The sequence below is a fragment of the Miniopterus schreibersii genome (assembly GCF_964146895.1).
Source record: "Miniopterus schreibersii genome assembly, chromosome: 12".
Lineage (NCBI taxonomy): Eukaryota > Metazoa > Chordata > Mammalia > Chiroptera > Miniopteridae > Miniopterus > Miniopterus schreibersii.
The window spans coordinates 12,208,565-12,221,477 of NC_138112.1; the positions used below are offsets into that span (position 1 = coordinate 12,208,565).

Consider the following 12,913-nt stretch of genomic DNA (forward strand, 5'->3'; position numbering starts at 1 on the left):
TCCTAAGGGAATTTTAATAGCATCTCTTCCTCTCTCTAAAGTGTCTTGGTTTGGAGGCTATGTTGTAAGGCCATCCTGTCACTTGGGATTGCCACATACAAGGGTGGGCGAAAGTAGGTTTACCGTTGCGAGTACGTGAAGCACAGAGTTTATTCTTGTATTATTACTTATTAATTATTGTATTAATTGCATTGCAACTGTAAAGCTACTTTTGCCCACCCTGTACTTAGGCTTCTTTTCAAACAGAAAAGATGATGGATTATCAGGCTGAAGATCTTTTTCTCGGTACAATAATAGTTGCGAGAAGGAAAGGCAGATTGAAGTAGAGCTTTTCAGAAACGGTGCTTCAAAGAGTTGTGTGTGTGTGTTTTCTCTGTGGTGTGAGCTGGAGTGTGTTTTTATCGTGGCAAGTAGTGTTTTGGGCAACCTGGGACTTGCATTATCATGTACATTTTAGGTGGTCAGCCCTCATTGAACGGAATACGTAAAGGCAATCTCAGGATGCTCAAGGGCAACACGTCACACACTTTCAGTGCATTTTAAATGTCCTGCTTTTCTTTTTCTCATCTCACTTCATGTTACTGGGGAGACTGCACCTTCCCCAAAGGCGTGAATGAGAAATCTAATAATTCTCTGACTGCGAGGCACTGGCAGAGCCTTGTCACCCTAAAATTGTGCAACCATCTTCAAATCCAACAGGGAGAAATCATTCAACCAGCTGGAAGGGAGAGCTCCCAGCGTCGTCACTGTCAACTGCCTCCACCTGAACAGAAGGGACGGAAGCTGCTGTCAACGCCACATGCCATCAGGCCCTGCCAGGGACGCAGGACGGTGGCGGGTGGAGAGAAACAGCACACGCGTGTGGCTCACGGAGGCCGGCTGCTGTGGAACAGGCTTTCACCTAGAGCAGCTGCAGCGAAACTTCAGGGCTCCCACGACAGGCATCTACCTGGTTCACAGCTTCTCACCTGCTCTTCTCAGGTGCACACCACGCGTTCACCAGCTCCTTCCTGGCCGCGTCCTAAGGAAGGGCACGGGGCTGTACCAGGGCGCTGAGACATGCTGCCACCTGGTGCACGGACGGGAGGAAAGGACAGCAAAGCCCAGGGGAGCTGGAGCGGACGGCAAACAACAGGCAGCTTAACGCTTCCTTTACCAGCAGACAAGCCAGGCTTTATAGGAAGCTACAGAGAAAAAAGTGCACTTTATTCTTTCATTAAAGCACCACCAGGCCCGGAGATCAGAGAAAAAAAGAGGTTTCTCAGACGTGACATCCTCTAATTTATTCCGTTACTTGAAATGATGGCACAGTTTATATTCAGCCCCAGGTGGTCTGTCTTTGATATTCTACCCACTCACATATTTGCATATTCAGGAGCTGTAGGAGCACGGAGGCATTAAAATGGAATCCACTATACGTTACAGTAGAATGACGTGTCATTTATTCATATAACTGACAGGCAGTACTCAAAATTCATTTAAATAAGCAAGTGATTACACAAACGTCTAATAATACTAAAACTGGTAGAAGGTATAAAATACCATGGGTATGAAATGCCATGGTAAATACTATTCAACAGACAACAATCATAATTCCAAACGAAACCATGGCTTTGAGAATGGTTTTGAGCAGTTTTGGAATGATTTAACCTTTTCCCCCTTCCAAGCAATTTACTTCTATTGATACAAGACAAGGTTATTATTTTCAAGAAATACTGCAGAATGACGTAGCTTAGGTTCCTCCCCTGCAACACATTTTCTTGCAAATTGTTTTTAAATATTGCCTCTTGACAGAGAAAACGAGCCAGTCCGCGCTCAGTTCCCCGAACAAAGATGCTGGGATCAGAACCGTGCCCAGGTGTCACTCTGAGTTCGGCAAGAGGCAGGCAGTGAAAAACCTTTTGCAGCTTTTGAAGTACATACGTATACTTCTCTGAGGCTCTAGGCTTCATACGCGTATTTAGGCCTCTAAGCCCGTGACATTATGGGGATAAAATAATCGGATATCCAAATGATTATGACAGACTTGGGGGTAATATAATTGTGGGGTACTTCGAACAAAAACACCACCTATCTAAATTTGCTTCTTGTAAGCCTCGCGTTACATTTCTGTGAAGCGCAGCTACGTTTGCAGGAATGGTTTGGCTTATCATGTGTCTGTCTGTATTATTTTAAAGTCTTATACTTTATAGGAATGAGCCCCAAGCATGAACCTGGCTTGAAAAGCTAGCAGCAGTAATCATGAAACATATCAATAAATTAAAAGGCTTCCGAAGAACAAGATTCAGCCGACTCTCTTACGTACAAAACACAGCGAGAGAAATACAGGTCTTCAATGCTGAACTATGAGAGGGAGGAAAACAATCTAAAAAAATAGAAAACTCTCTCCATACCCGGTGTCAAGGCGGATGTGACGCCGCATAGTGCCACAATATGAGCAGTCACTGGATGGCAGATACTCCAGGGACAGTGGTATCTGGGGATCTGGTAATTACGACCAAGAGATGAAGATACTGTACCAAAACGCATGCATACGATCACTGTGTGCATTCAGTGGGCGAGCTGGGACAAAGCAGAGATCTAACACGACAATGAGGCAGTGTTCCCGGGGACCCGTGACCGTCAGGGTGGGCGGCTATATGTTGATTAGCCCTTCCGAGGCGGCGAAGTGCGGGCACAGCGCCATGTCTGGGTTCTGCAGCTGTTTTACAATCCTCTTGCGGAACTTCTCCCTCACGCGGTTGAACTCCATTATGTCCATGGGGTCCTCCTCAATCCAAAACTTATGAAACTCATGCATCAGATAGCCTGTTGGAGATAAGACAGTGATACGAACGCAGGCGGGAAAAAAAAAATCCTTCACCACATTCAAAATCGCCCTGAACGGCTTAAAGAGATGTCAGACAAAAGAACAGCATCGTGGAGCTCAAAGAAGAGATGGGGATTTAGATAAAAGCGTTTCACAGCAAATACTACTGTGAAAAATTATTCTTAACATCCAGTGCAGTAGGAGCTGCTAATCTGCAAGATTTTTGCAATTAGTCCTGGAATTATTCCCACTCCTTTCAAGCAGAAATAAAAATGACTTCTGCCTTCTCTTGACAATGAATCACATCTGGAACCTTCTGAAAGGCCGACAGTGACTACTTCATCCCTCCCCTCCTGATTAAATTAACATAATGGTCTAATTTTTCAAAATTACTCCACTCAGCCTTTTTTTTCTCTTGTATTTGATTTGAGTGAAGTTTTAAATTACCCTGACAAATCAAACAAATGCATCCTGACAATCTATTATAAGACAATAAAAATTGTAAATCAACTCTAAACAGCACAGACCGGTCATTAAAATACATGAAATTGCTAATAAAACTTACGTGTTCTGAAGGACAATTTCGTTTTCAAAGACTTTTATGTCTCACAAATGTTATCTATGAACGATCTGGACTGGGAAAACTTTTGGGATAAACGTTAAGCGTCTGCTTATGAGAATCTATTCATTGTGTTCTGTTTCCCCACTGTGCCCCCTCCCTCCACCACATTCAAAATGGATATGTGAACAGCTTTTAAAAAAAGATAATAGATATTTGTATGTGGTAAATCTATTGCAAGCTCAAGTGTCTCCATATATTAGAAAATCTCAGAACATAATCCCAGTTAAGAAAAGAAAACCGATCATTACACAAGCTTTTCTTTGTGTTTTCATGAGAAGGCAGTGGAGAGTAGGAACCAGGGCTCTGCAGCAGAAACCTGGCTGGATCCTGGCTTCTTCACCATCGTGGGAAAAGAGGGAGTCGCAGAGATGATAGGGGGCACGGGAAGAGAATTTTGGAGCAAACATACTCAATTCTAGTTGTAAAAAAAAATCAGTACCTTTTGTTTTTCTGGAAACTAGCTACTTACGAGAAAACCTTTAACATAGTTTCATAAACAGAATTTTAAAAATCTTTATTCACATCTCACTATCATACAAAATTAGAAGTGGCCTTTGCTCCCACTCTCCCCCAACACATGCTGCCGGATGTGGGTCTCCATCCACAAACTCACTCGATTACCCACTCATTACGTGGTTAGGTGTGCTTGTGCATCTTTAGGTAGAAGGGCTCTCTGCAACTACAGGGGGAAGGGTACTAAGGAGAGAGAGAACTGATATTGCCCTTTTTTCAGGGGTTGACTGCTACATTTCTTTTAGGACTGGACTGTCTTTGGGCCCTCTACACATATTAACATATTAGGTTAATTTGTGTTAACACAAGTTAACATAAACATCTCTGATGGGGACACACACCAACCCTCATCCAAACAAGAAGCCTCAGGTCAGAGGTATCAGGGACCCCAGGAGCCATCCCATCCATCCCTGCTCCATTCGATGCTTGGATTCCCCGAGGTATCAGCTGGCCTTGAACTCTTCTGGTGGCAGCACTGACATTAGCCTGTACCATGGATGAAGAACCTGATCCCAACCCCCCGCCCCACCCTAATGGATATAAGTAATTTATTTTCAGAAATAAAGTTCCAATGAGAGTAGAGTGATTTGAAACCTACCAGTTCTATTTGGGTATAGTATCTCTCCTTGTGGTTCCTAAACAAAGACCTATAGGGTGGAACTTTTTTCCTTATTTATTATGGATTTTATTGGGGTGACACTGGTCAATAAAATTATATAGGTTTCAGCTGTACAATTCTACAATGCATCATCTGTATATTGCATTGTGTGTTCACCACCCCAAGTCTCCTTCCATCACCATTTATCCCCCCATGCCCTCTTCTACCCCCCCACCCCCTTTTCCTCTAGTAATCACTATACCGTTGTCTGTGGCTTTGAATTTTTTCCTTAATCTCTTCACTTTTTTCACCCAGCCCCGCAACCTCACCTTCCCTCTGAAAGCTATCAGTCTGTTCTCTGAGTCTGTTTCTATTTTGTTTGTTGGTTTATTTTGTTCATTAGATTCCACATATGAGTGAAATCATATGGTAGTTACCTTTCTCTGACTGACTCATTTCACTTAGCCTAATACGCTCCAGGTCCATCCACTCTGTCACAAAGGGTAAGATTTCCTTCTTTTTTAAAGCAAAGTAGTATTCTAAGAACCTGATTCTTAAAGGTTCTTCCTCTCACCAAGCCAAACTATGTTGCCCTGTATTTCTTGAAACAAATTCAATGCTTCTCCAATTCAAGTATCTGAAGTGCCCTTCATGACCTGAGCTTATCTCTCTTCCAGGTTAAGCATCCCTTTTCTCCTCACTATTTTTCACAGCCACGACTTGGAGTCTGTTTATCATGCTGGTTGTTTCAGTGCCCACCAATAGAAACTTGTTTCCTTTAATCTCAGTATCTTATTTTACTGAAACAATTCAATCATTTGTTTATCTCAGGGACTGGGAAAACTCCTAAAGTATCCCTGTTAAAAATGCAGACTCTCCCAGATTCAACCAGACATCACAGTTCGGTGAGACGAGTCTCATACATGTTACTAAAGTTTGAGAACCACTGGTCTAGAAAATACCCTCTTTTTAAGTTCCCTTGGCTTCTTTCTAATATTGGAATTTTTATGGTCCTAAATAAAACCTGTGATCATTTATAATTTCTTCTTTCCTTGCTCTATAAAATACACACATAATTTTTCTGACTTGGCCTCTGAGCTCAAATAAAGACACTTGAGCTGTTTTGTATATAGAGTCAGGTTTCCAACATTATGAATTAAAATCATAGATGATGAATTAAAGGCATTTCATTTGTATCTCATGAGTTCTCTACACCTATTGACAATCATAAATAAGCACTGTGAAAAATTCCCTTTCAGTGAAGTATTCACTTTTCCGCAATGTACATAAAAATGTTCACTCTGCTACAATGTGCAGGTAAATTGGCAACTCACTCCAAAGGTGATCTAGTGTGGCACAGAGTTTTAGAAGAATGCAGATCAGGTTTCCCCATTTTTCCACTTTACAAACAAAAACATACATACGGAAAAGTATTTTGAAAAGTTTAAAGGACAAGCTAGGATAAGAGTGGAGGTGAGGGTGGCTAACAATCTGACACCATTCTCAGGACCTTTCCTCTTAAGGCTACAAAAGTCAAGCTATAAAGCTTATAGATTGATTTTCTAGGACCCTCTCTATCCCATCAGGAAAATAATTAGAGACTGTATAATATAATTTTGATCAAAATGCAGAAATGGTGGCGTGGCTTCCAAGGTAGATATTATAATCATAAAACTCCACTAATTTATATAACATTAATCTGTTCATTAATCTGTTTGATCAGCTGGTCATTGGCCCATCTTCCAATTATCAAATATGTAAAGATACAAGAGCAAGGCAGAATTCTTATGCTCCCCAATTCTTGGTCTTTTAGAGAGAGGAACCCGGGGAGACAATTTCAGATGATTATTGATTTGCCAAGGAAGCTAACAAAATATTGTGGAAAGTAGAGAGAGGAAACGGGCCAGGCTATTGTGTATAGTCTCTTATTTAATTCTTCCAGCAGCTTTGTGGGGCAGGTCATGCTGATGCATCTTCATGTTACAGATGAGGACTCTGGGCTTAGAAAAACACTCGAATGGGGTACAATTACACAGTTACAGCTGGAGGCCAGAAGCCAGGAACCAAAATCAGTTGGCTTTCCACTGTCATGCCAGCTGCCTTTTCCAGGGTGTTCCCTTCCTCTGGTTCTTTTTTTTTTTAATCCTCATGAAAAACATCAATTGGCCAGGGGTCAAACCTGCAATTAAGGTACGTACTCTTTGGTCCACGGGCCGATGCTCAAACCACTGAGCAAAACTGGCCAGGGAGACTTCCTCCGGTCCTCCTTCCTATGGAATACTTCCCTCTTTTGAAGGTCAAAGAAAAGATAAGTCTTTGCCCTCTTCTGGCCATTATGCTTTCCTTCTGCTCACGACACTACCCCTCCTCCATCTCAGCGGAGCCGTGTGTTCCGTGGGGCGCTGGACTGAATGCAGCGTTCGCGGAACGCGCCTCGGCAGCGCAGTGCTCACTGCATGATGCCGCGCAGGCAGACTGACGGAGCTGTTATGTTTGTGCAGTTTTTCACCTAGATGATACCTGTTTTGAATACTAATTTGGCTCTTCCAGGCTAAGCCTGCAGCAGATCTGCTGTTGCTTGAATGTGTCTTGGTTTTGCTGCACTGCATTCAGTTAGCAGACAGGAGAGACACAGGCAAGGGCACAGGTAACTGCAAGAATATTACAGAGGAAGCGGGCAGAGCTGAGCATGCCCGATGGGGGAACAATGAATTCAGGGCACTGCTTTCTTCCTCTAGAAAGGCCTGAGTCCCTCCGCCTACCCCCCAATCTATATGGGGATTACTGCTCTTTCTAAAACCTGGTGAGGGCCTTGGGGAAACTAATCCTAGTGCATGCTTACTCACCTTGGCCTGGGCTAGGGTTCTCTTGGCAGCATATCAATTCAGGCAAAGGCTAAATTTTTCCAGATAAATTAGACTCCCTTTCTCCCACAAAGGACATCATCCAATATTTTAGCTTCCCATCCATCCATTCATCCATCCATCCATCCATCCATCCATCCATCCATCCATCCATCCATCACATCTTACTGAATATCTACTCTAGCAGCGTGGCTCTGACAGTCTCCTCAGCTGATGAACCTCAAACCTGCCCTTGTAATTCTTCAGAGCTCCAGAGCTTTACACTAGAATTTCCACTATGCAGCTCAATGTGAACTTCTCAAAAGAACTATCCCTTGCATGCCTAAACCCAAACTCACTCTACTTCCTCTGAAAGCTGTTTCCCTAAAGAGCATGGTAAACATAGAATAGGGCAAGCACACGGGGTAAGGAAACTTAGCAAGGGGCATTACTTATGTACATGTTCATGCTCTTTTAAATGGCTTAAAAGCTCTTCAAGATATATGCTCCCCCATCCCTGCTCTTACTAGTGTCGTCTTTAGTCACCCCTTCTCAAACACTGTGCTCTGTTCCTTGAATCTACCATACTCTTTTGCCTTGTAGCCTTTGCCCCTGTCACTCCCTCTAGCTGGACCACTCAGCCACCATTGCTTTATCTCCTATCACTCATCCTTCAGGTCTCATGAAAAATGACATTTGCTTTGGGAAGCTTTCCCTGACTCCCAGACTGAGTGAGCTATGCCAGCCAGCCTTTAAAATTTTTAAAAACAGTATCTTTACTTCCTCAATCACAAAATTCTTCCTACTATGCTTTAATCATTTGTTTAGATATCTGTCTTCCTCAGTCAGAACCTGATCTGCAGTAAAACCTCAGTAATATTTGTTGGAAATGGTCAGAGCTATTATAGGAGTAGGTACAACCATCTAATTGTCAGAGTAGGAGCTACAATCACATATGTAAGGGACTTCCATTAAAATGTCATAAAGTGTGTGTATCTTAAAATTTGTTCCATATTTTTATCTAAGTTACACAAGCACATAGTTTAACAAGTCTTGTTACAAAAACCTGCAGCACCTCATGCCCTAACTCCTTCTTCCCTAAATCAACAGTTTAACTCTTTCAGCTGATTCTTTTGATCTTTGACGTCCATAGGTCTAAATAACATACTTCCTGTTGCTTGATTTTTTTTTACTTCCCTTTATAGAAGATGGAGACTTAGCTCCTTTTCACCCATTCCAATCACATTATCACATATTTTCTAATATTTTTCTTACCTAGTATTAATAACTGCCCTCTTTGTTTATTTGCTTAGTTTCCATTTACTTAATTTAATCTTAAACTTTCCCTTAAGTATGCCATAGCCCTTTCAATGTGTTCAAACTTGGTATATATTCCATCAATTTCATATTCTTCAAAGAGTCTCTCCCAGAGACTTCTGACCTGCTAAGATCTGGATTTATTATTCTCAGGCTATTGCACAGATATATATCATCTTGGGCTTCCCTTTCCCTTCATCCTGAAGATTCTCTTCACTTCTCTTTTATGATAGATTTCATATTTTCCAGACCTAATTCATTCCCTTTAGAATTACACTTTTATTTTGTGGAAACATATCTTTTTAGGAGCTTCCTGATAGTTATAGAGGTAAAATGTTTAAGACCTTGCTTTAAAAATATGTCTTTATTATATTCCCATACTTAATTGGCAAGTTAGCTGGGTATAGAATTCTAAATTGGAAATCATAGTCCCTTAGGTTTTAAAAAATAATCTCTTAAAATTTTGAAGACATTATTTATTTCACTGTTTTCTAGAACACAATGTTGCTGTTGAGAAGTCCAATTGCATCTTGATTCCCAATTCTTTATATAATAGCTTTGGAGGTTTTTAGAATCATCTCTTTCCAGTGTCATAAAATTTCATAATGATATGGATCTTGGTGTGAATTTATTTTAATCTATTGGTGTTTATTAGTTTAAATGTGAAAACTCATCCTTTAGTTCTGAAAATTTTTCTTGATTTATTTCTTTGACTCCCTCTCTTTAGTTTCACTGTTCTATTTCTGGCACTCATATTATTCAGTTATAAGACTTCCTAGAATGATCCTCTAATTTCTCAGTCTTTATTTTTCTATTTTTCATCCTATACTGTTCTGCTTTCTGGGAGAATTTTCAGCTTTATTTTCTAATCCTTCCTGGTGATTTCATTTTTTGCTATGTGATTTTTAATTCCTAAGAGCATTCTTTTGTTCTTGGGGTGTTCTTTCTATACCACCTTATTATTGTTTCATAGTTGCAATTTCTTCTCTTATCTCTTTGGGGATGGTAATGATGTAGAGTTTTGACATTTTCTTCTCCCTGTATAGTTTCTATTTCCTTTTAGTGGCATTATTTCTGCTTGTTTTGCACTCTCTTTCATGTTTGAGGCTTTTCTTACTGTTCTTGTTACCAAGTGCTACTTAAGAAATTATTTCAAAATCCAGTGGCTTAAAGCAACCATTTTAATATACTGATGAATTCAGTGGGTTAGTAATTCAGAAAGGGCATAGGAGGGACAGCTTCACAATGCTTGGAGTCTCAACTGGGAAGACCCGAAGGTTGGCGGTGACTTGACTGCTGGTGGCAGGAACCATCTGAGACATCTTTACTCACATGTCTGGCGGTAAATGCTGGATATCAGTTGGGACCTCATCTGGAGCTGCCAATCAGACCACCTACAAATGGCTGCTCCATGTGTCCTGGACTTCCTCACAACAGGAGGAATCAAATCCCTTACATAGTATGTCATGCCTCCAAAAGCAGCTCAGTCCCAGAGAACCAGGCAAAAGCCTTTGCTGATCTAGTCTCAGTAGTCACATGGTGTCGATTCTGCTATACTCTACTGGCCAACCAACCAGTCAGCCCAGATTCAAGTGGTGAGAGGGACAAACAAACCTTACTTCTTAGTGGGAGGTGTGTCAAAATAATTTGATGATATGTGTTTAACCACCACACTCAGACATTTGATAATCCTTGGCTGTCTGTGAATATTTCTGACTGAATAAAAAGCTAGGTGGACTAAAAGCTGATTGGAAGCTCTTAGCACATAGGGCTTGCTGACTGCGAGCATGCCTGCAGAGTGATATGGATGGGTTCTTTCAGTGGGGAGACCTAGATCAATATCACCCGCTGAACCAACATTTCCTCTTTCTAATGCTCACTGAGCACTAACTATGGGGCCGGCTAATAAAAACTTTTTATCCATCATCTCATTTTACCTTCATAGCAGCTCTCTAAGGAAAAGACTCATTTTGTAGATGAGATAACTGAGGCTTAGAGAGGTTAGTAAACATGGATCTGGGAGTCAACTCAGGTTGTCTTCAGAGCCTGCACTCTTAAGTTCTATGCCAAAGGGAGAGAGTCACCCATGATGTCTTTAAGTCAGACCAGGAACAGGTACATTGGATATCATGCAAGGGCCAGGAAAGTGGACAAATCCCCAGTGCCTGAAAATATACGTGTAGGTTTTCAAATGAGAAAAACAAAAAAAATCAAAACCAAAAGAGGAAATTCGAAGTCCCCAAAGCAGCTAAATCACAAGATAACTCAGCTTCGATCCTTGTCTAGAATGTTCTATAGAAACCAACACTGATAATGAAGCAACGGGACACTTACAGAATGTTTGCTGGAAGTGAGACAACGTTGGTGCTTCGGGGGCGATGTTATAGAAGTGGGTTTTTAGAGCTCCACTCACCAGGAGGTTATATGCCAGGTCAGTTATGTTGATACCCACGATTGCAAAGGAGTACCTGTGAAGTGCAAACCGTAAGACCAATGTGTGTCACACAGGGGAAAGAAGGTTTAAAAACATGATAGTCTGATTTTTAAATTATTAAATTATTAGAGCGGCAGGTGTCCCTTCCTTCTCCACCTTATCAAAACCTGCAATTTGGTAATTTACCAGAACATTTTAATAATGTATACTAGAGAACTGAGAGTTCATATGCTTTGACCTAGTAATTCCATTTCCAAATATATGAGAGAGAAAAATAAAAAATTGACAAAGCTTCATATGCAAGGATATTCATTACAGCATTATTAATGTGGCAAAGACATAGAAACTATTCAAATATCCTAAAAAAGGTGATTGGTGAAATAACCTATAGTAATCTCATGTAACATATTCAGCCATTAAAAACTATATTCCTAAAGACTATTTAAGAGGAATATAAAACATTATGCATTGAACAAGCCAAGCTGTATTGTATAGACACACAAGTGTGCACAAAAAGCAGGCTAGAATCAAATGCCACAAAATATTAATATTGGTATGTTAGAGTAATAAGACTGGGGTGATTTTTTTGTTTACTTTCCTATATTTTTCTAAATTATCTATAATAAAGCATATATTACTTTTAAAATGAGAAAAAAATAAATATTTTAATGCTCAGGGTATATTTTCTAGTCCCTTTTCTACATGTCTATCAAAAATTAAATGAAACAGTTCTTAAATCCTATCGCATAATATACAGGAGTTGTCTGTTCAGAGTATTTTTAGATAAAATAGGCATTATAAAAAAACTTCTAAACTTCTAAAATAGCCTGATACTTGATAGAAATCCTTAAAAGAAAACTACCAAATACAATTCTAAATGATTTCTGAAAATGGCTTCTATATAGTCATAACTTTCTAAACCTTGCAGTTGGTGGCAGGCAAAGTAGTATTGCATAATCACACAAATACACATATATCCAAAAACATAAATTGTCCTTTTAAAAATTCAGCTGGATGCTATGTTTCCATCAGGACGGGCAGATTTTCACCCTTGCCATATTTCACAGGGCTCCTCGGGCATTTCTGTTCTGGTTCAGACTGACGTGTTCTACTGTGAAATCCCAAACTCACCCAATTGCCTTGTCCTTCCTTTTCTGCTCCCATTCTGCTTTGCTGAATTTGCTGAATGAGTGAATGAATAAATAAATAAGATTTAATCTCTGATCGGTACTTGTTCCCTTTTAATGTTCATGTTAAAACTGCTGACTAGAGGCAGAGACCTCTGCAACTCAGTTATCAAATACAAACCAATGAAAATGTTATCAATTAAAAAGCCACAATGCAATTTATATGGAGCTCAGAAAGGGAATTATTTAAAGCCATGCTCTTATGCCCGATTCACTTTAGTTCAGCTGTGGGCGATAGCCCTGAAGGCCAAACATTAAGATACTCATTTGTACTATCATTAATTATCAAACATTTTTTCCATGAACCTTGTCTTCTAAACTAGGTGCCACCTCACTCTCTCATGATTCACCATGTTTGGTTTTATCTCAAGGCATTTATCCTGCTCAGCCTGTTTGTGATGTCTGGCACACAGAAGATGCTGAATAAATAGTTGTTGATAAATAATTGAGTTAGTGAGGAAAAGGAAGGAAGGAAGGAAAGGAGGAAGAGAAGGAGGAATACTACTTGGATTTTAAAAATTCTGTTTTAACAAGAGCTATGGCACTTCCTCTGGTTAAGCTAAGACAGTTAAACCATAGCAGTTCCACTT

At 40.3% G+C, this 12,913-nt stretch overlaps 1 protein-coding gene across 3 annotated transcripts in view; it reads right to left on the minus strand.

The window, feature by feature from the left end:
* Positions 1-1,178: 1,178 nt before the first annotated feature.
* The window catches only part of ELMOD1 (ELMO domain containing 1), a 58,525-nt gene continuing 46,790 nt past the window's right edge, over positions 1,179-12,913 (minus strand). For all 3 annotated transcript variants that reach the window (XM_081154777.1, XM_081154778.1, XM_081154779.1), the window contains 3 exons: positions 12,268-12,318; positions 11,037-11,170; positions 1,179-2,808 (listed from right to left, as the gene is read on the minus strand). In XM_081154777.1, coding sequence (XP_081010903.1) covers positions 2,636-2,808; positions 11,037-11,170; positions 12,268-12,318 — 358 coding nt within the window. In that variant the 3' untranslated portion in view covers positions 1,179-2,635. The remainder of the gene's footprint in view (positions 2,809-11,036; positions 11,171-12,267; positions 12,319-12,913) is intronic.